At 50.9% G+C, this 23901-nt stretch overlaps 1 protein-coding gene across 5 annotated transcripts in view; it reads right to left on the minus strand.

Moving 5' to 3' along the window:
- Positions 1-23089, minus strand: part of CBFA2T2 (CBFA2/RUNX1 partner transcriptional co-repressor 2) — a 62079-nt gene extending 38990 nt beyond the window's left edge. For 2 of the 5 annotated variants that reach the window (XM_065849665.2, XM_065849664.2), the window contains exon 1: positions 22980-23089. In XM_065849665.2, coding sequence (XP_065705737.2) covers positions 22980-23007 — 28 coding nt within the window. In that variant the 5' untranslated portion in view covers positions 23008-23089. Of the gene's footprint in view, positions 1-1421; positions 1828-18800; positions 18820-22979 lie in introns of those variants that run through there. The other 3 variants (XM_071815506.1, XM_071815507.1, XM_065849666.2) reach the window with 3 other exon arrangements.
- Between the last annotated feature and the right edge of the window lie 812 nt (positions 23090-23901).

Consider the following 23901-nt stretch of genomic DNA (forward strand, 5'->3'; position numbering starts at 1 on the left):
CACGGGGGGGTGGGATTTTTTGGTTTTAATTTATCCTTTGTGCCGGTGCGCTTTGAGACGCAGGAGTCGCAGAGCACTAGGAAGCTCCTTCTGCCTCCTCTCTGGGGACAGCGAGGGGCGCATAGGAGGTGTTTGGTGTGTTTGTCGCAGCTGACTTACAATGTATGTATTTTTAAAAGCCCTCACCCAAATGCCCGCATGCTGCAAGAGCAGGAAAACCTTAAGGTGGCCGCCACAGCACCCAAAGCAGAGCAGCCTGGGCAGGCTGCACCGCGCTCCCCGCTTAAAACTAACCCAACAAAGCAAAGTGACCCAAAGGGCATCATCCTGCACCACGCAGCATAGGAAATATTCCTCTATCTTTTTCCAGCGCGATAGCAAACAACCCTCAGCCGCAAACTTTGAGCGCTGATTTTGGTGCATCTCCCGCGGCTGGGCAGGATTTCTCCGGCACATAAAATAGACTGCGAGTGCTGTCACACGGGAGCCGAGTGCTGCGGGGGGCACAAACAGCCTGGAATATTTAGCAGAGTGCATACCCGGGGCGGCTCAGCAAACGTGCAGAGGGATCTATACAAGCTACCCCGAAAGGGCTAGAGGAACAAATTCAACTGCCGAACCTTCCCAGGAAACAGGGAGAAGGGGGAAAGGGCAGGTTTAAAACACACATGCAGGACCAGGAGATTACAATGGAATAAAAGAAAACACAAGCAGTCTGCATACAGCAGAAATATCCAGGGCAGAGAGGTCTGTTCCGGTATCACAAAATCAATCTGAGAAATTTAGATGCTGGTAGCGTCCGTCGCTGCTCGAGGAGCGCAAAGACAAAAAGGGAGCAGCCCCCGCCACAATGCAGAGCAGCACTGAGAACACAGAGGAGATCGAGGAAATTTGGGAGCTGATGTTAGAAATCTGCCTCTGCACGTTTACCCGCCCAGCGTCGATATCAGCGTGCACAAACCAGAGTACGGCTGGGCACAGGGGAAAACCACACACAAAAACCTGCCCGCATTCCCATTTTCCCAGAAAATGCTGAATCCCAGCCTTCTGCTCACGGGCTGGGGGTGAGGAGGGATGAAAAATAAGAAAAAAAATAATAAACCATTCCATAGCAACATAGAGCGAGCTCTAAGGCAGCTCTCCTCAGAGAGTTTAGTGTTATTTCAGCTGCAGAATCCAGGCAGGCAGCCGGCTTCTCTATGGAAGTTTCCCCCAGCACAGCCGCTGCAGTCGCCCGCCGCTCCCACCCTCTCCCTCTACCTGTGGCCGGAGGTTGAGGCTCTTCCCAGCTCGCCGGCAAAACCCACGTCGCTCTTCAAAGCTACCTGGGGGCTAAACATCCCCCCGAGCATCCCCCACCGCCCCCAGACACGCTGCGCCCTTCCCAGTCCCGTTTAAAAATACACCCGGCTATTGCTTACCCTAAACAGCACGGCTGCAAGGATCCAGCTGCTGTTGAATACACCTAGTCGCTTTGAAATATAAATAAAAGCGCTCTTCCTCCTCCTCCGCTCCCGATCTTCGAGCGCAGCCGGAGCCCAGCCTGCCTTCTCCTTTCATTAGCTGGACATGTGTCAGGTCCCGCACATCTGCGATTTCTCACTGCCTGGAGCCGCCTGTCCGGTTCCAGGGAAACACAGATGGATCCCAGATGGGAAGGTCCTGCCAAACAGAGCAGCTCTCCACCTTGCCAGAACACCCGGCTCAAAGGCACACACCCCGGGCTCCCTGCCTGCTCCCTGCCTGCGCCGCGCTGCTGCCAGGCTGCTCGCCAGCTGATGTCACCAAGCACACACCTACCAGCGCCTCGCAGCCCGCCTGACATTCACTCCTTAAATACGCGGAATTTGTTTATGGCCGGCAATAAGAGCGAGACGGCGGCGAGAGGGAAGGGGAGCTTCGCCACTGCGGGGCGTTTCCACCCCAAATCGGGTCTGCTTTCCGCAGCGCCTTCGTCTTAGCCCTCAATTTTGAAATTTGGATAAGCTGTTGGGTAAACTAGCAAATTAATTTTCTGAAGGTTTCCCCATGCACATAAATCTTCCCTGTAAAGTCCCCTCCAAGCCCCAGCGTCGGAGTTTGCGGCGCTGGAAAGCCGGCATGTGTTAGTAATTACAAGCAATAACAAGATACTGATGTTGCAAGGGTACCAAACGAGGACTGGAAAATTCAAAGGAAGAGCAATTAAATGTGTAACAGATTACTTGCACCGAAGAGGAAGTGTTAGAGGAAAATGTAAATCCAAAATGTTTTATACGGCGAGTAAATGCCACCAGGGATCTCACAGCAGTAGGGGAAGCTCACAAAAGAAACCCTCTGGACACAACAACATTTGACCATTTCCCCCCCCTGAACACGCAGACGTGGCCACTCTGCCACCTACAAACCTGCAGGGTCATTTTGAGCTGCTGCTCCCGGACGGGCAGTGTTGCCGTGGTTCAACCCCAGCACGCAATCGGCCCCACGCAGCCGCTCACCCACTCACTCACTCACTCACCCACTCACTCACTCACTCACTCACTCCCCAACAGGATGGGGGTGAGATTGGGAAGGGTAAAACCGCGAAAACTGGTGGGCTGAGATAAAGGCAGCTTAATAGGTAAAGCAAAAGCTGCACACACATAAGCAAAGCAAACCAAGGGGTTCATTCACCGCTCCCCACGGGCAGGCAGGTGTTCAGCCATCCCTAGGAAAGCAACGGAGCACCACGGGTAATGGTGACTTGGGAAGACAAACGACATCACTCTGAACATCCCCCCCTTCCTTATTCTTCCCTCAAACTATATACTGAGCATGACAACATAGGGGATGGAATATCCCTTTGGCTAGTTTGGGTCAGTTGTCCTGGCTGTGCCCCTCCCAGCCAGAAAGTCCTTGACTTGGTATAAACCTTGCTTGGCAATAACCAAACCATCGGTGCATTATCAACATTCTTCTCACGCTAAATCCAAAACACAGCACTATTACCAGCTACTCGAAAGAAAACTAACTCTCTCCCGGCTGAAACCAGAACAACGGAGATCAACCGGAGGCCCCTGACTAATCCCATCAGCCCAGCACCATTCACCACAAGCCGGGCGCTGGGGAAACACGGATTTTCACAACAGCATTCCCCACTGTGCAGATGGGCGGCTGAGATACGGCCCTGGGGAACAGAACCCGCCCCTCCAGGTCCTGCCCAAGCCATCCTCCTCCCAGCTCTCGTAAAACCACCCGAGAAGCGACGATTGCATTTTGTTTGCAGATCAGGCACCAACACATGAAGGTCTCAGGAGGGATCCAGCACTCCAGTCCTCTGAGCTGAGGGGCTTCAGGTCCTGGTAGGATCCTTTCCACACCTTTGCAGGCAACACTAACTCTACCTCCAGCTTCTTTTTCGAGAATCAGAGACGTACACACCTTATCGGGACAGCAAACTACGAGCATGTCCAAAAGCCCAAGGAGAGGGATGCCGGTTTTTTAAAAGCCCAGAAATCACATGAGCTGAATTCTCCACAGTTGGTGTAAGCATGACAGGATATTTACTCACTCACAGACAGCAAAATGCTTCTTTTTATGAAATTTCCAGTGCTTTGGTAGGCTACTCCTAACCGCCAAGCCATGGCTATAAACCTCCTAAAAGCGCTGCCCCCCAGCATCCCACCTAACCCGTCACCCCTGCCTTCTCTGCCTCTCGCTCCTAATTAGTTGAAGGCACCTCTGCTTCCCTTTGGGAGGGGAAAAGGCTATAAAAAGAGGGAAAAAAAGTGCTTTAAAGGAAGCATTAAAAAGCACTGTGCGAGCAGGCAAAGCGCGTGTTGACGAGGACACGGGACCTCCTCCCGCAGAGGCAGGGTGGTAACTGGGAGGGGACGCTTGGGCAGGAGATTTTTGGCTGTTGCTGCCTCGGCTGGGTGAGCACATGGCTGCAAAAAGCAGCCTGGCACAGGGGGCACAGGTTTCCAGGCACCCTCCCACCTCCAAAACTCAATTAAAAGCAGCGATTTCATGTTTCGGCTACAAAAAAAATCGAAGTGAATCCCACTGAAGTACCAGCAGACGGTACCTGGAGAACACTATGAAGTGATGCTCAGGCAGCAAACCAGGCTGGGAACGGGCAGATCTGCCGGTGTCTCCCGACACCCGCTGCTTTGGGCACCCTGCTCCCCGCTGGGCCGGCTGCTGGCAAGGCACCTCCAGAAAAGATGGAATTCCAGAAAGTTTGGCTCGCTGGGCTTTCTGACACTTTTGATGAAGGTTGCGCAAAATCCTAAAGCTCTCAATATTTCATAAGCCGAGATGGAAAAATCATCTCTAAATTAAACAGACAATGAATGGAGACAAAACACAAGCCTCAGAATTAATAAAGTTACTTTCCTATGGACTTGTGTCCCACAATTTGCTCCCCGGCGCCTCGTGCTGTGAGGTCCCTGGCCGGGGTTGTCCCAGCCGTGGTGGCTCTCATGTGGATTCTCTGGTGTCTTGTAAGGAGCGAGCTCATGCTGCAGCTTTGCCCCCAGCGGAGATGGGACCAGGCAGATGGACACAGCCCTGCGCTTAAGGCATTCGGCATCGCACACCACTGCTCCCTGTCCACCCTCATCCCAACAGCACCAAACCAGCCTGAACTCAGCCAGCAAATTCAAAATCTGAGCTTGGTCTGAGCATGAGAGAGGAGGAAGATGGTATGTGACAAACAGAAGATGCTCAGGAGATGCACTCTGGGAGCTGCAAGGTCTCTGGGTCAAAGCCATCAGAGAAGGTACATGCAGTGCCCTAGGGTTTGGGGGTTTTACCTGAAGTAAGTAAATAGCACTAGATGTTCCCCCACCTTCTTTTTTTAATTGTATTTTAACTTAAGGACTTCAAAAGCTTGCAAACATTTCACTTTACAAAAGCTGTCCCCAACTATGACAACCGGCTTGTAACTACCATTTGTGACCCCACGGGCAAGTAAGTCTTTTCCTTATTTTTACAACCTAAAAGTAAATCAAAATATACAAAACTCAGGCCACTCTGAGTATTTTAAGTATAGTTACAATGATTTGACTTTATAAACCTCTATGAAAACATGCACACCATCTACAGGCCAACTTGTACCAAAAAAGCAACATCTTCAGGACAGGTGTCCCCAAGTCTGGCTGGAGTTGGGGTAGGAATGTGCCCGAGCTCACGGCCCAGCCCCAGAGTAAGGAACAAACATGTGGTTTAGGGGCCTCAAGGCAAAAAACTAAAGGTGGGGACACCCTAAGTGGAACCCGTTGCAAAGCCACCTTTGAACGGCTCATCCCGCACACCGTGTGCTGCTCAGCCACCGCCTCCGCAAACGGAGGCAACGCACTAACAGAAGACACCGAGATAGGTCATGCACCAACCTCGAACGTGGCCGGTATGTAACCGAGAGGCTAGCCTGCTCCCCAAATATGCGCTAAAATAGCTTTTGTAATGCAGACACCACACTGCAGCGGAAGGAGGGGCTGCAGGCAGCACAGAACGCCTTCCCCGCCTTGCCCGTTAATCGGCTTCTGCTTTCTTCTCATGGGAACGTTCCATGGAAAGAACGATGCAAACCAAGTCTGAACACTGGGAGCTATTGATACCTGCTGCTCAGTGCGGTTTCTGAGGAAAGTGAGGCAATCTGAAGAATTTTTCCAGTTTCCAGTGGAATTTTTATGCCTATCACAATCCATTGCCACAGCAAACTTCTGATTTTGCTTCAATTCCACCCATATTTCATGATGCGACACAGCTTTATTTTTCTGCCTGCTGTGTTCTTACCTCGGAAAGAAGTTTCACTCGTATGCACAGCAACCCTGGCAAGCCTTTGCCTCTTGAAGCTGACCACTTTCCATCGTACACAAAAATAAACCCAAACACACCAAGGCAGCCAAAGCCATTTATCGGGCTAAGTGGAACCTGTAAATCTGTGCTAACTGGAATCTGATGGAAACCAACTGGGATCCTCCTCTTCCTCCAGGCTCAGGTCTGACAGGAAAGTCCAACATTTTATTGCCTTCTTTATACCTTCCTTACAAGTTGGGGGGGCCAAGGAGGGGCTGCTCCCTTTGAAGCGATGCTGGTGGGGTTGAGGGCTCCCTGACCCAAGTTCAGGCTCAGTAGACAGAGACATGGACCCCGCAAACCATTCCCAGCAAATTCATCACATTTAACAAACATCCTCTTTTCAATACATCCATTATTTAAATTTGCACATGGCAGGTTATGCTAACAAGCTTAATTTGTCAAGTAAATCTGATCAACTTCCATCCTTCAGGAGCGAACACAAGTAGTGTTTGGCTTTTGTGCCATTTCAATAATGCCCAGAGAGGAGAAAAAAGCGTATTAAAAGTTGGCTTTAACTGAGATGGCAGAATTTGCACCCTACAACTATAAGACATTGCAAATACACAGTGGGAGAAGAGATGCAACAAGGAGTTAAGCACGACCTAAACACATCACTGAAACTTTAACTCTGGCCACTGATTTAGAGCTGAGGGGGGAGCACCTAAGCAAAAGTTACTTTATTCTCGCTTATATGACCACATATGTAAAGAAAAAACACCGATATAAAAAAAATTCCCCCCCCAAACAACACAGCAATCCCTAAACCTAACACCCTTGCTCTGATTAGAAATCCAAGCCTCTGTAGCTGTTACGGGTATTTAAACCAAACACAAAAATATGGAAGAAATGAATAATCCTATTTGGAGAGAGGAAAAACCAGCCTGCAGAGGATTAAGCCTAGTCCAACAGCTCTGCAGCTCTAACAGTATTTTCCAGATCAATAGCAGCTCCCTTCGATTCCAGAGGTCTGTTCAAACACATAGAGCCAGTTGTCATTCTGGTGACTGTCATCTGTAACTGCCCAACAGCCCAGGCTGGGATCAGGGGCGTTTCAGGCTCTGGAAGCTGTGCTGCCGGAGCTCTGTGCTGCAGCTGACACGGGCACCATCCTGCTCCTCCAGAAAACCCAGTTACCTGCCCAGGTCTGACATCTTTACCCAAGTCCTTAGAGGACCAGCCCCTTTAGCGTGTGTTTCTGGGTGCAGACGAGCTCTGGGCTCTGAAGCCTGGGCTCCCGGTGCTCCCCACCACCTCCCCTGGGGAAGATCATCAACAGCTAAGAACACGCACGTTAAAGTTTATGAAAGCAGGGCTTGTTAGCAGAACTTGCGGTTTTGGTCTTGTCCCAGAAAGGGCAGCGTTTACAAACAAAACTACGAGCAATAAAACGCATCTGATGGATCCCAAGCCCTACAGCGGGATCGTTATTCCCCAGCTCGTTTCCTGAACCTCCCTCCACCCGTGACTTCCCTCCCGCGGGCTGTGGCTTTTCCCCTGATAACGGCTTTTCCTCCTTTATCTTGGGCTCCTTTCCCCCTTTATCCTGAGCTTCCCTCCCCTTCCCCGATGGTGCTGGGGAGCTCTGGTCCCTGCCTGACCCTCCAGAGGAGCTGGTATGTCCCCATCTCACCACCTGGCACCGGGCAGGCACCAAAGGAGGCTGCTTCTCTCAATAATTAGTTGCTGCTAACTTGGTAACCTTGATTAAAAAAAAGAAATAAATAAAATGTAAATTTCTCACCCAAACCACAGCCTGCCTTGGAGACGCCTCCGAAAATAATCCCCTGTTATTTTGTTCATTTTACTAAGTAAAACCACCAGGTCAGGGTTTTAAGCGGGGCTTTCAGTAGCATCCCAGTTTGGTGGCTTTGCAAGTTTAGCATTGCACAGGGTTCCCTCTCTTTCAACCTCACGAAACAACAACAACAAAACGTTATGTTTTAAATGGGGATTTTTTGGGGGGGTTATTTTTATTTGGGGTGGATTTATTTTTTAAACTTTTTATTTTTTCCCCCTTCAAAGTCCCTCCTTGCCAGCGCCCTCCCTGCTGTCAGCTGGCCCTTCGGACCTAACAAACGGGGAATCTGGGGAAAGGAAAAGAAATTAAAAACAAAAAAGAGAAACAACCCAGCGCAGCCCTTTGCGCCTGGCCCGGCATTCCAGCTCCCCGCTCCCGGCTCCACGAAGTCTGATTTAGTAGCACTGCTGGGAGCTATTAGTTTACGAAAGAACCAGCACGCCCACCCAGGCGCAGACGACTGCGAGAGGCTTCTCCTCCACCGCTGCCATGTGCCTCCCATTCCGCCCGGAGAAGTCGGAAAGGTTGCGGTTTCGCTTCGGGAGGGGAGCCAAGGAGAAACCAGCACAGCGGCGAGCGAGGGGTCGGGCTGGGAAGGGCTGGATTTCATCCACAGCCCAGTGCCGCCGCATGAGAAAGTATTAATTAATGGGATGCTTATTAAGAGAGTTCAGCCTCCATCCAGACCTTCCTTTTATGCTGCCTGCTGCTCCATGTTCTGTAACCACTCGTCCTTCCTCTTATTCACAGAATCCCAGAATGTCAGGGATTGGAAGGGCCCTGGAAAGCTCATCCAGTGCAATCCCCCATGGAGCAGGAACACCCAGCTGAGGTTCCACAGGAAGGGGTCCAGGCGGGTTTGAATGTCTGCAGAGAAGGAGACTCCACAACCTCCCTGGGCAGCCTGGGCCAGGCTCTGACACCCTCACCCCCAACAAGTTTCTTCTCATATTCAAGTGGAACCTCCTGTGTTCCAGTTTGCACCCATTGCCCCTTGTCCTGTCACTGGTTGTCACCCAGAAGAGCCTGGCTCCATCCTCCTGACACTGCCCCTTTCCATATTGATCCCCATGAATGAGTCCCCCCTCAGTCTCCTCTTCTCCAGCTCCAGAGCCCCAGCTCCCTCAGCCTTTCCTCACACGGGAGATGCTCCACTCCCTTCAGCATCTTGGTGGCTGCGCTGGACTCTCTCCAGCAGTTCCCTGTCCTTCTGGAGCTGAGGGGCCACAACTGGACACAATATTCCAGGTGTGGTCTCCCCAGGGCAGAGCAGAGGGGCAGGAGAACCTCTCTGACCTACTCACCCCCCCCTTCTAATCCACCCCAGGTACCACTGGCCTCGCTGGCCACAAGGCCCCAGTGCTGCCTCATGGTCACCCTGTATCCAGATCCTTTCCTCCCTTCTGCTATCACGCTTTTAATCTCTTTTTTTTTTGGCCTTATTTCTGCTTCCCTTCTCCACTCTCTGCTTCCACCACCTCCCAGTCCTTCACCTGCCTCCATCCCTTCCCTGACAGCACCGAGAAGCCCCAGCATTCTCAAGAGTTGATTCTGAAGGTCAGCGTGGTCATGCCCAACCATTATAAGCCCATGTTATGCCAAGCTCAGGTATCTGCCAAGCTCAGCCACCTGCCCCAGTGTCTGCTACCTGCCTCTGCTACCCACCCAGAAACAGAACATGTATCAGCCTCTAAAAACCACACAGCACAGGGAACCAGGCAGCTCTTCTCTCCTCTCCCAGCTGCGGGAACGCTTGTCTTGGCACTGGGAGAAGGAAGGTAACGCGCTTGGCTCGTTAGCCACAGCTTTATCAGCATTACAGGGCAGAGAGAGCAGCTCCGAGCCCCATGCGGGACGAGGCTCCAGAGCTGAAATCCAGAAGGGTGAAGTGTTAAGCGCATACAAGCGAAAAAACCACAACAACTCATGTGGGGTGTGTGTTCCACCAGATCTCCTCTTGGAGGTAGAAATAACAGCAAGATTAAGCAACACGGGTGGTCACACGCAAAGCTTCCTAATAGCTGCCAGAATTCGGCCAGTTCATTATCCAAAAAGGCCTGGTTTTGGTATAGGATGGAGTTAACTCCCCAAAAACGCAGATTAGTTCTGTGGTGGGAGATGCAGAGAGAAACAAGAGGAGAAAGCAACTGATGAAGCATCATTTTAGGGTCATCAGGGTTTTGAGATTCTCCAACTGGCTTCTATTAGGACTGCATCCTGTAAATAAAATAAATACATGGAAAGGTTCCTTTCCAGAGGTGCAGGGAACCCGTGCCCCTACCATTCCATTGCCCCAGAGGGGCTTGGACACAGCTCAAGGAGAACCAGGTGCAATGAACAAAGACCTGAAATGTTATTACCTTCATCTTCTATGGGAAGCAGAGCCTGGTTGCAGATTTACAGCTTCTGTCAACAGGAAGTTCATGTTTACAAGTTTCCAGGAAAAAACCCCAGCATTCCTGTCCTATGCGGTAGCTCAGTGGGGCCGCTGTCTCACGTGGGAGTTCTCAGATTGGTATGCTAGACAGGAACGAGTTTGAGCCATGTAAAACACCCAGACCAAAAGATAAAGATAGGAAAAAAACTGAAGGCCAAAAGGAAAACAATAATTCAGCAATTTGGTGGAAAATACCCAGCAAGACAGCAGAGCCACGACTGGAAAAATAGTTTTGTAGCATCTGGGATTCACACTTCAAAGAGACAGAAGAATTTTAAGAGGATGAAAGTCTATATTCAGGCACTAACGTGAATTTTTCTCCTCTGGTGGAAATCCCTTCTCATTCCCATTGCACTGTTCCTCCAAGGGTCGGCAGCCAAACTCAGCCCACGGTCACACCGGGGTGGCCCCTTCCCTCCCAATGTGGGACCATCGTGGTGGCTGCTGGTGATGCTGGATCCACCAGGACCCGCCAGGATCCACCACGATCCATCCTCCTCCCGGATCAAACCACCAGAGAGGTGTGCGTGCCGGCGAAACCACAGCCCATCAGCAGACCTGCGGCAGCTTTCTGGGTTGGGCAAATTCGCTCCAGCGCCCTGCAAACGGTGTCAGCGCAGCAGCTGCTGCCCTGCGAATTCACACCCCAATTTCCCAGCCATTTCCTCCTGCAGAAAAGCCACGTTGTCAGAGCAAAACTTCAAACGCTAAACCTCAAGCTGAGGACATCATTCATTGCCTTCGGCAAGCAGAAACAGGATCATCCTGTGAAACTTGGACTTAAATCTTCCCCTTCCATGTAGTTATTAAAGAAAACCCGCACCAAAAAGTTCAGAAATCAAACAACAAGGAGATATCAAGACAGCCAAAGGTCAAGCAGCCAGCACTCTACTAACATGCCACAGAACGGCATTCAAATCCATAAATATCTATTTAGGCCACGTTTAGTAAATATGTTTACGGGGTGCGCAGGGTAGTTTCTGATCTCCTGAGCACATACTGGTCCCAGGGAATATTTCTGTCTTGACAAATGGACATTTTTCCAACACAATAATGATTCACTTAAAAGATTATTCTGAAACAAAGTCATCCAACTGCACATAACAGGTACAGAAAATCGAGTCTAAAAAAATACAGCGAGTGTCTATGAGGAGAAACAACTGAAGAAAACAAGGCTGACAAAGCACACAGCCCACCCATCCTTGCAAACTTTCAGGATTTAACATGCAAAAGCTTGAGACCAACCCAGCTAAAGCCCATAACAGCTGGAGGCACCAGCCCCCGCCAACAGCACCACATCTGTGCCGGACGCTGTAGCTGCCCCAGCACAGATTTCGGGTGACCCACCTCAGCCGGGGTGCACATCTCCACCGGGCACACCAGCGCTTTCCATGCCAACCCACCAGCACCAACAGCAAAATTCCCAACGAGCTCGGAGACACGGGGAGGAGAGAGCCATGCAAAGCCCCCCAGATTTGTATTTCCATCCTAAGTGCTCAGGGGGAACCACAGCATCACCGAGGAGCTGCCTGCCTTGTACCCAAGCGTTTGACATCCAGGTGACACCATCCCTACACAAAAGGACAGGAGCCATCAGATCCCTTATCATTTTTACAGACATAAAGGGGGAATTGCTCCCATTCTGCACTCTCGGCAAGCTCTCCACAGTCACAGAGCCATCAGAGCACTCCCAGTCTCTGTTTGTTCCCACAAACCTGGGAAGTAATACGCCAAAAAACACTCGGGAGGGTTCGAAGAGAAGACTTTAACAGACTGAAAGGAGTATTTGGTCAGAACATCGCATCGAAGAACTCAGAGCTCTTCCACCCCCCTCACTGGATGTTCGTACTCACACAACTGCCGAGAGCTGCAAGAAGCGAAGTGTCTGTGTGCTCAAGTTAATTAACGGGGGAAAGAGGAAGAGGCCAAAAGTTACCTGCAACGCTAAACTCAGATTTACTAAACTTGAAACTTAAACAGCTGTCGAAATCCTCACTTTTTACACCACAAATAAAAAAACCAAAGTCTCAGGAGAAAGAAAGGAACATCTCAATTTTAAAAAGCAATAATAAAAACCTGGAGGAAGAGATGAAGAAGAGATGTTCATCAGCTAAGCTTCTTCAAAGTGGGGTTGGATTTGATAGCACAGGCAGTTAAAAGGCAGCATTCTGGAAAGAGCTGATTTGATGTGGTGGTGTTGCTACTAAGAGAAGGAAAATAAACCAGCTCGAGCATACATTTACTTCCTCTTCATTTCATTAATTCTACCCAGAGCCATCGCTGAGGTAAAGTTGTGTTTATCACAGGCAATTCTGCTTCAGGGTGTGCTCTGCCCAGGTGAAACAGCCCAATGTGGGGCTGCTCTGAACTTCTCCCAGCTGTGTTTTGCTGATGGTCCTGAACGCCTCCACCTGTTTCTGCAGATGGAGCAGCTGCAGTGAAAGGCGAACACCTGGGCTGTGCAGCCCTGGCCGCCACGCAGGGACAGCAGAGGAACGGCAGCTCCTGCCCCGCTCCAGGCCGTATCAGTATTTGGATGATAAATGCTGTGTTCGTGGTTAATGAAATGCTGTGCACTGAGTTCAGCACAACTCATTTACATACAGCTAATGACCATGGTCACCTTTCCACTCACCAGCCACCACAAAACACCTGAAGCAGGGTGGAAGAGATGAGTGCCAGGTACATCACTGGTCCTACTCGTGGCTGTAGGTCACAGATGCCCAACCATCACACACTTAGAACAAGCAGCACCCCTGCACAACAGCTTTGGGTTGCACCAGCCCAGCCAGGTGGGACTCAGGATGCACTGCAGCTTCTCCAGGTTGGTTGCAGGTGAACGCAGCCACATGTGCATGTGTCCTCAGCAGCCACAGGGACAGATAGAGCGCATGTGCTGTGAGCTGCTCCTGTTTGATCTGATGCTCCAAGCTCTAGCGTGAGTCCTTTGCATTTTACTTCTCTACACATCTAGTAAACAGATGACAAATACATAACCTTTTCAGAAGGGTGTGTTACGATAGGACGAGGAGTGATCGTTTTAAACTAGAAGAGGGGAGATTCAGGTTAGACATGAGGAAGAAATTCTTCGCCATGAGGGTGGTGAGAGCCTGGCCCAGGTTCCCAGGGAGGTGGTGGCTGAACCATCCCTGGAGACATCCCAGGCCAGGCTGGATGGGGCTCTGAGCAACCTGAGCTGGTGAAGATGTCCCTGCTCACCGGGGGAGCTGGGAAGGTCTCTTCCAACCCAAATTATTCTGTGATGGGATGGTCAAAATATAAGTAGTGCTGGAGGTGCAGCCCACTAAAATACTTCCATGTGTTCAAGAGTCCAATCAAACCGACATTCATAAAAACTCCTCTTGGGTCCCGATTCCCATGACCTGCCTCCCTCTGTCTCCTGTACTCAGCCTCCCAGTTGCCTCGGCCGCTTCTCAGTACATCTCTGCAGGCAGGAGAAGTTCACCGTGAAAACCGAGTGTGGCTGTCTTCTTGACCCGTGCAGAACAGCTAACCCCAGAGGGATAAACCTGCTTTAATGAGGAAACAATAGGACCTTTGATAAAGCATATGCATTTTTGAAAAGCCCTACTAAAACATTCCTTAGTCTCTGGGACTAGATGACGGAGCTCTAAAATGAATTTTGTATGCGCCTGTCTCAAGCTGTGTAACATAACACGGGGCAGAGAGAGCAGACTGCTCGCTCTTGTTTGCAAGACACCGTAAAATCTGTAACAGCGCCGGAGGCAAATTTCCCATGCCCATTGACATCTGCGTGCCATCCCTTCAACAAAACGCCTGATCCTTGGGCTGCTGGAGGAGCCAGAGGACACCACCATCTCCAGCTCATCCACTTCTTCAACTCGTGACACACCAAAAATGGGACCAAACATAGCAGGAGCTGACCTGTCCCCAAGAAAACAGACCAAACCCACCAGCTGGGTTCATACAGACCGACAAACAGCTGTGAGATGGCAGGAATTTCATCAAAGCCAACCTGGGCTTGTGACCTCCAAGCTGAACCTTCAGGCCTCTGAAAAACTGAGAATCAGCGCCAGGTTTTACATTTAAAAAACCACCATTAGATTTTAAAACAATTCCTAATTACAGCTTAGGTGTAACCTCATCTGGGTGTTCCTGCTCTGGCAGAGGGACTGGACTGGATGATCTTTTGAGGTCCCTTCCAATCCCTGACATTCTGGGATTCTGTGATCAGGTGTAGAAATCCACTTTATGCTTATTGTACAAAAACCCTCAGGCACTTGTTTTCTGACCTCGCGAGACCTTGCTCTGGCACCACAGAAGAACCCAGTGAACTGACATTTCAACACTTTCTTTTAACCTCAACTATAAACACACAACTGCTGAGAAAGAACAGTGATGCTTTGACATGCCACAACCAGTCGTGTCGAGGGATAATTCCTGCGCTTGTACCGGGGACTGGAATTACCAGAGCTCTGCCAACAGCTTAATGAGATGGAAACTCACGCTCCCACTGCCAGAATTTGTTTGTCAGGCTGTAAACTATTTAGATGCCCCAAATATTTTGCTTCTGTGCTATAAAACAGGTGTGAAGAGGTGCATCTCCATTCACGGAGCTGCTGCTCGGAGCAGCCCAGCGTTTGGACAGGAGCACGGGTGAGGGATTTAAATTCCTGGCACGGTGCGCGCACACAGGCGGCCCTGTTGGCTCATCCTCACTCAGTTGTTTCAGTGGATCGACAGACTCATCCCGTGTTCGAGAAGCAGAGTTGGCACAGAGAAGTCTACTGCACGTGGTCACCTGAAGAAGCCCACGTATGCCACCGCTTCTTGCTTTTTCTTTGAGGATATCTGGAGAACTGGTATCTCCCCGGCCTTCAGACTGGAAGGACAAGCAGCAGCTGTAGAAATCGCAGAAAAAACACATTTGTGCTGAGGGAGGATTCGTGCAGGGCAGAGCAGGGCGGCTGGTGTGTTTGGGGAGGCGCACAGGAGATATTCCTGAAGTAACATCAGGTTTTCACCTACTGGGGCTCTCAGAGCCTGCATGGTGGCCGGGTCACGTCTGCCCACAGTCCACCCGGAGCAGGAGCAGCTCCACGCGGTGCTGCCAGGTTCTGGGGTGCATCAAGGAGAGCGTGACTCCTGCAGATCTCGCGGCTGCTCGGAAGCGGATGGCTCTGCGATGACGATATGAAGTTTAATACAACTCAGGCTCAAACAGGGGGTCTGTTCAGGCTGACACAAGCGATCTCAAGCAAGGCTTGAAGGTTTTTCAGTGCTGCCCAATCTGCGATGGTTTAGGAGTGGGAGTGCATCTCTGAAAGAACGTTCTTGAAGTAGAAGGAGTTTCTCAGCACAACATAAAGTACGGCCTGTATCGTTACTCACCACGGGAAGGTGATCCATTAGCATCTGTAGTGCGAAGAGGGAAGCAAACAGCAGAAGGAAAGCAAAGCGCTAGAAAGGATTTCTGGCTAGAACTCGATGCTTTAAATCTTTGCGTGAACACGGGCTGCGGGTTGCAGAATGCCACACTCGCATCGCAAATGCAAAATGGGCACAAGGCTTCCATCCAACTCGGATTTAATGGCACAGAAGATAGACCCGCTCTTTGAGAAAAATCCCAATTGTTGATTTCTATTTTGTCTGGCGATGGAGCACAGTATTCCTCCCTCCTTCCTGCCAAAAGTGGTGGTAGAACCATGTACTTTGAAGTAATTACAGCAGCTCATCCCAGAAATGGCTGCGTTTCAAACTATGGAGGAGATGCAGAAGTGGGGAGTGGCTCCCTGATGGATGTTTAACCTGTCTCAGACCTCGCGGTGAAAAGATGCTCTCACCAAACCAAACCACACCAAACCAAACCACACCAAATCAAACCACACCATTGCTCTTTGCTTCCAATACCTGTCCACTTTGTTCCCCCTCTGCCTGCCTGACCCTGCTATGGCTGGAAACTCCAGAGCAGCCATGAGCAGGAGCTGCCTCACTACAAGATGCTCGGCTTGATAGGGTTTTTTTTTATTGTTGAACCGATGTCAAACTCCTTGGAAAAACTGGCCAATATTTGACTGTGCCAGCCCTGCACCGCCCTAAATACACAGCCTGGGTTTTGCAGTACGCTTGGAAGTGTTCAGTATTCTGATTATAGGTAAAACAGCCACAATTATCCAAATAAAACTATTACTATATTGGGCCTTAGATCATAAATAGAACTTAATGGATTTTATTACATCCCAGGAAGCAAGAGCTACAGAAGGAAAAGTATTGCTAAGAGTGCATTGCTACTACCTATCAATTTCTCCTAAACACTCAGCACTTAAGAAATACCCAAAGAAACACACTGCTCCCACAGCATAACTACTGCAAATTCCCCTCCGAGCTCTTCCCTTTTAGCCAACTCACATGGTACGTTTCAGCAGCTGAAAATTAAAGGGTCACAATATTGAGCCTTCAGGTATCAAGTTCACAATGGAAACAGCAGCTGACGTGGAAAGGGTGCTGCTGAGCGCCGCGGTAATAATTCTGTTGCCTCGGAGCTGGAAGCGGCTCCCTAACACAAAGTTTGTTATTTAACTCAGTGAGAAATGAAAGAAAATGCCACAGCCATGGATTTATTCCTTACACAGCCTCTTTCAAATCATACTCCAAAACTGGAGCCACGCCAGCAGTGAGACTCTTTAACTCAGGCTTCAGCATCCTCTTTAATCCAAGTAACTCCCTTTCGAGTGCCAGTGGATGCAGTGTCAGCGACAGCCTAAATAAGGGCTGCTTGTCCTTCAAGGCCATGCAAGCTCTTCTGCTGCTGTCCAACCTCCAGAAACCTTCACAGGAGCCAAACACAGCTCTGTGCCCGGGATCCACCAGCAAACAACATGAAATCACAGAATCGTGGGATGGTTTGGGTTGAAGGGACCTTCCCAGCCCCCCCAGTGCCACCCCTGCCATGAGCAGGGACATCTTCACCAGCTCAGGGTGCTCAGAGCCCCGTCCAGCCTGGCCTGGGATGTCTCCAGGGATGGTTCAGCCACCACCTCTCTGGGAACCTGGGCCAGGCTCTCACCACCCTCATGGCGAAGAATTTCTTCCTTACATCTCACCTCTTCTAGTTTAAAGCCATCACCCCTTGTCCTGTCACTACATGCCCTTGTAAAAAGTCCCGCTCCAGCTTTCCTGCAGGCCACTTTTAGGAACTGGAGGCTGCTATACAGTCTCCCTGGAGCTTCTCTTCTCCAGCTGAACACCCCAACTCTCAGCCTGGCCTTCCAGCAGAGCTGTTCCAGCCTCGGATCACCTTTGTGGCTCCTCTGGCCCCTCTCCAACAGGTCTGTGTCCTTCTGCTGCTGGTGGCCCCAGAGCTGGACACAGGCCTCCAGGTGGGCTGTGTCTGACAGCCACCAGCCCAGGTGACCTCACGGAGAAGGGCAGGGACCAGGAGGGCCCTCGTGGGGCCACAGGCAGCCGGCCAGATCCACACCTGCTTCCGGTCTGCCCCTCCTCACACCATCCAGGAAAAGCCATCTTGCCCCCCCCGGGGAATCCCCACCTCTGCGGTGACAGCCCAGGCCTGCTGTTATCTCCCAAACAGATGCATTTATTCTCTTGAGAGCCTCCCACGCCTTATCTAGCTGGCAGTTTCCAAATGTCGATCGCCAAGTCCAGCTAAAACCACTTTAGGCTCTTAAGGGAACTATTCCTGCAGCGCAGGCGCCCCACGGCAGGTCCAGCTGGGATGGAGATGGAAAACACCCCCTGCATCCCGTGCCGGTGCTGCTGTAAACAGGACCTGGCACGGGAAGGGATGTACAGTTTACAAAGATCTCTTGCTTCAAGCAAATTTGCCTCTCAACACATGGCCAAACTCTCACGCAATAAATTAACTATTTGGCAGCCCCCGAACCAGCGCTGGAGCCAAACCAATTAGGGTTTAATGTGATCCCAATTTCCTATTTCTGAGATGGGGGTCGAGGAGGGGGGGACGGAAGGGGGAAGAGGAGGGAGGGAAAGCGAAGTAAATCCCCTCCTGGTTTATAAATCCTTGCTAATCATCCCAGATAAACCTGTCACCCACAGCTCTAAATCTGCATTTGCACTTGCGTGCTCCAAGGGACGCGATGGGAAAAGGCGCATTGGACGCAGTCAGCCTGACTCCTGACATGTGTTTTCCATACTTGGGAAATTCAATCATTTAAAAAATATTTACCAAGCTTTGTCTTTAATTAGAAAAACATGACGACGGATAAGGCAAGTTATTGTTTCTAAGCTAGAAATGTCAGAGACCCTAATGATGTCAGAAGATAAACCCCATTACCGACCCACGTACACGCTGCCAGGGCAGAAAATGTTTTGAAGGATTTTTTCATCTCCCCTCAAAGTTCAGATCTTTACAGTCACAATTCATCCGTGGGTTTTCAGCCCCTCCCAAACCTCATCAGGGAGGAGGAGGAGGGAAGAGTCCTGCCTGCGGATCTGCTACACAGGGTGTGTGAATGCAAAAGAGCTTCCACAGCAGGAGAGGAACCTGGGAGCCGTTTGACTTCTTTGTGTTTGAACATCCCGACTACAGCACCTCCCCTGCAGTTACCTGCCATCACCTAAGATAAGCAAATTAATCTCATCCCAACCTGGAAATGCCGCAAGCGGAGATATGCCCAAACTTTAAAACAGCATTAAATTAAGTTTCTGCTTAACCAAGACCCACCAAAATGTTTGCTCCAAACAATATAGCCACAAAATGTTGTCTTCCACAATACTCACAAAAGAAAAGAAAGCTGACCGTGCTCCAAGCAGACAACAGAGAGCGTCCCGGAGCTCTGACAACACGCAACCGCACAGATGGACCCCACACTACAGCTCTGTTCGCTCAGGCGCCTCTGACCAGATGCAAAGAGCCTCTGCAGACAGGATGCACAACAACTTAGCAGTACAAAGCAAATATTTGTTGGCTAACAGACACAAAACATAGCTGGGATGTAAGGAGGTAGTAGGCTAAGCACTGGTGTGCTCACCACTCATGGGAAGAAGCCCAGAGAGACCTTGTCAGCCAGGCGGGTGTCAGGGAAGGTCCCTGGATCGTGTCAACCCAACCACCCCTCACCAGTCCCTGGCCCTCCCTGTTTTCTTTCCTTTAGGATTTTATACCATCTTCTCTCCGCCCTGTTGCCACCTGTCAGAAATGGCATGGCAAAACGCATACAGAAGCCAGACGGGAATATCCCAGGTGATACATCGGAGCAACTTGCTGTTGCAGTAACGAGGCGCACGATTAGGAAGTGACAGACCAACTCCCCAGAGATCATATGGATTGAAAAATGCAGAGGTATTTAGTTCAGGGAGAATCTGGTAGAGATGCCGACAAACTGGTGTGGACCCAGAGCCAAGACAATGGCATGCCATTTATCTTCTGAAAATATACTTGCAACCCAAGGTTGGGACCCATTATCAACTACTATATTAAATATCAACATAAATCTACACTGGAGAAAATCCCTTCCTGAATAGCCTGATCCTTTAAATTATACCAAGACTGCAAAGCCAGTCTTTGAGGAAAACACATGTGCAGCTTTCGAGTTTGAATTCCAATTGCCAGATAAGTTACTACCTGTAGAAGTTAGTGCTTCTCCCTCTAGAAGGACATGAAATGGAGTAAAGAACATTTTAGGTGAGCTCTAAGGTCAGGGCTGATGACCCGGGAGTGCACAAACACAGCCAAACCGATGTCCAGCGACACCTTCGTAGCTGAATCAAACACGGGTGTGCACACGTGTGGTGTGGCAGGGAGAGATGCGAAGGTGACGGGGACACAGGAGAAGTTTCTGCCCCAGACAGCGGCTGGACAAGTGTCTTCAGGAAGGTGGTTTTCAGTCTAGAAGAGTTCCAGGTAACTGTCTGGGTGGAAGCTTTGCCTCTGGGACTTTCTGCATCAGAGGGGGAGAGACAGAATCACTTCTCACCTTCCTGAGTTTTTTAGCCACCTCCTTCTTCCGAAGTCAAAGAGTTTAGTTCCGATACTCGCCAGAGAAAGGGAAACCCAAGCATTCCTTCTTCTCTTTCCAGTGGTTTACAGCAACATCTCGAGGCAGCTGTGAACCCTTGGCAGCTCAGGCTGATGGAAATGACACTCGGTTCACTATTCCACTCCAGTCCTGCTTTTAAGAGTCAACTATGTGAGCTCTACCTGTAGTACATGCTCTTTTCTATACTCAGAGAAGCTGCAAACAAAAAAACACTTTTCCTTTTCTCTGACTCCTTTAAAATTCAGTATATTTCGCTCTCCTGAACTCCGGTGCAAGGGAAGAAAAACACCTTAAGCCTTTCATTTTACAGCATATGAAAATCAAGACTAAGTCCCTGAAGGATCCATTTTAATTTCTGCCCATTGGAAATATCCACGTAAGATCCCAAAGCTTCAAAGCAGTCCCACATTTCTCCTTTCCTGACGGATCACTAGCTTCACACTGAGCACTGATCCACTTCTCTTAACACACACCCAAATATATCAAGCAACCTCCCGACATTGCCAGTGACTGTACTTGTAACACAGCAGAAATCACTGGGCTAATCACCAAGGCAATGCATATAATTTGTGCTTATAAAAACTATGAAACTACAGCGGATCATTCACTTTCTCGAGCCCAAAGATAAAATCCAGCAGTGTTTTTTGGCAGACACTAGGCCAAAGAAGTGATGTCTTGTGCCAGCGTTCAGCCCGTTCAATAACTGGCACTAACAGGACATCGTTACCTGCTCCATCTATAACGCTGGCGCAGGCTATAACGCATCTTTATGTGCTTATCCTTATAAAACAGCTGTATGGCTCACCGGGGTTACCATTAACACTTCACCAATGGATGCTGAGCCACAGTTGTACTAAAGCTGCATGAGAAACGATGCTTTAGCTGCCGCTGAGTCACCCGAAGCATCCCAGGTGACTGTCACCCCTCTGGCCAGGGGTTATGGCCTTGCTGTACCTGCTGGCATCAGGTCAGTGCAATCACCTCCTGAGCCGGTTCTGTCAACAGGACCCAGATGACAAGCCCTCCTCTCAGGGTTTAATATTGCAAAACTGAGTGGCTATATACACATTCATACGTTCCTGCCACGATCCAGAAAAACACTCAATTTGCCCAAGGTTGCAGAAAGTCCCGCAGCTGAGAGAGGAACTGGTTTCACATACCCACCCTGAAGCTATGGCTTTAGGCACAAGATCTCTGTCTCTCTTCAATTATTATTAAGTAGGACTTCAAACGCTCTTCTCCTTCCAGTGCTCAGACTAAGAGGAACAGAGAACATGACCAGTCACTGCACACACCATCAAGTTGCACCATGAGCAGACACATCGGGTGGGATTTGTTTCATTTACCTCCTTGCTGCTGAAGCCTAAGCCGGCTGTCCTGGACTCCCCTTTGCAGTCATTAAAAAAGCTCAGGCAACTCCAGCTCATAATTCATCTCATTCCGAGAGAGGTGTCCGAGACCGATGAGATGAATCAGCCTCGTGAGTGTCTGTTCCTTCACTGAGATTGCAAAGGGAGCTTGGAGAAAGGGGATCAGGCACAGGGGGCTGACTTCTGGACAGTGAGGTTAAAGCAGATGATCTCACCCAAGCTCCTTCTGTGGGGCCTTTCCTTCAAGGCACACCAAACGAACAGCCCTCCCTGGCAGCGAGGTTTGGAGCCCATCAATTAGGTACCAGGGTTCTGCAGAGCCATGTGGATGTTAACACAGCTTACTCGCTGCTGAGCCCTCCTCCCATCGCAGTTTCCACATTAGCTTCAGCATCTATCTCTACATTGCTTCCCTGTGCGCAATCACACTTCATTTTAAAATTCCCTCATTTCCTCTGAGCTTTGGGACGTGCTTTTAACTGCTTTCCTCCTTTCACTGAACTGTGACTTATCAACAGAACCATGATCCAGCCGGTGGGTAAATGGCCTGTCCAGGCTGTCAGCCTAGATACCCGGTACCCACGGGCATCCTGGCTCCGTCTGGCACCTCTCTCCTCAGCCCGGGACGGCTCATGGTCCGCTCCTGATTGTGGATAAACAACTGCTGCGTGCACAAGCACAGATGAGAAAAATGATCACGAGGTTAACGTGGTGAGAAGCACCGGCTGACCATCTACCCTGCTCCTGGGCAGCAACAACGCGCTCACCTCGCTGCAGTCAGAGACAAACCTGTTTCGAGAAATTAATGAAAATGGGGCTCCAGTTATTTGCCTTCCCAGCCCCAAGTAGCAGAGGATGCTGCCACAGACAGACTTCAGGTTCCTACACACGTGTGCCTGGTCACTGCCCATCCCAACGCGTGTTCGGGGTCTGGCCACTGCCGGACCCACCGGCCGCCTCCTGCCGTGCCCTGGGGTGAGGGGGCCCAGGCAGCAGCCCTGCCACCCCTGCCACCCCTGCCACCCCTGCCACCCCTGCCTGTGCCAGGGCCGGGTCACAAAACCCGTCCAGCCTGGACATGAAACATAAACCCAGCGGGCGGCCCCCAGGGGTGCAGCCGGGCGGGTTTACAGGTGGGGGTCCCCCCAGAGTAATTCCTGGCCCGGCTGCCCGACACTCTGAGAAAAATGAACCACATGCTGAGAAATACACACCAAGCCAACAGGAATATTTTACATTTTTGTATATAAACGTGTGCAGCTGGAGGAGCGCGGAGGGCGCAGCACCGCTCCCCGCACCGCGTAACCAGGCAGGGCAGGCCCGGGGGGGCCGAGCCCGGCGGCGGGGGGGCCGAGCCCGGCGGCGGGGCCGCCCGTCCCGCTGCCTCCCGCTCTCCCCTCCGCCCCCGGCCCGGCCAGGCCGAGCCGTCCCGCCGTCCCGCCGCCCCCGCCCGGTCCCGGCCGCCCCTGGCCCCGCTAGGCCCTTCGCCCCCGGCCGAGCGGCGCCGAGCGGGTCGGCGCCTGCCTCCCCCCTCGCGCCGCGGCTCTTACACTGGCAGCCGCCCGGGATCCCCACCATCGCCCGGCTCCTCGGCGCCTCCTCCCGCTCCCCGCCGCGGCCCTGCCGGCCCGGCCCGGCCCTTCGCCGTGACGCTACCGGGGGCGCGGCCTACCCGGCCCGGCCCGCCCCGCAAGGCCGCGGGAGGCCCCGGGCTGCTGTGGGGAGGCGGAGCGGGACGCCCGTGTTTGGTCCGAGGAGATGCTTTCTGTATGAATTTAATGATTAATTTTCGCCCAGCTGTGGTTTATGGCGTCCCCAAGACCATCTCACCTTCCCCTCCCCTCTGCGCTGTGGTCTCCCCGCTAACTCAGAGTTGTGACAATACCTGAGGGCTTAGTCCACAGCCCAGCACCGGGGCTTGGGTGTTGTAGCCGAGGTTGGTATTGATTCGGTGGCCAGGCTGGCTTGGACAGACATCAGGTCCTGGAGATGATGTTTCAAGCACTGCAGGAGAAGTGGGATGAAGAATCATGGGCTGGTTTGGGTTGGAAGTGACTTTTGAGGATCATCTAGTCCAACTTGTACTTGGGTATCTTGTACTAGATGAGGTTGCTCAAAGTCCCATCCAACCTTCATGCCCCAATGATGGGGCATCCGCAACTTCTGTGGGCAACCAGTGACTCACCAACCTCATCATAAAAACTCCTGCCTTATATCCAATCTAACCTGACCCTCTTTCAGTTTAAAACCACTGCTCCTTGTTCCGTCATTACAACCCATGGTAGTATGTCTCTCTCTCATCTTTCTTAGAAGCCTTTATCTGTTAGGCTGCAAAAAAGAAAAATGAGGCTCCTTCCAAGGAACAGGTAGCTCCATGGTCCTTCTGTGGAAGGGGGGAGAACTTGGAAAGCCTTGCTACGAGCTCTCATGGGTAGGGGTGGCTTTGTTGGACAGGGAGTTTTGTGTGTTAGG

Source organism: Patagioenas fasciata, chromosome 16 (assembly GCF_037038585.1).
Source record: "Patagioenas fasciata isolate bPatFas1 chromosome 16, bPatFas1.hap1, whole genome shotgun sequence".
Lineage (NCBI taxonomy): Eukaryota > Metazoa > Chordata > Aves > Columbiformes > Columbidae > Patagioenas > Patagioenas fasciata.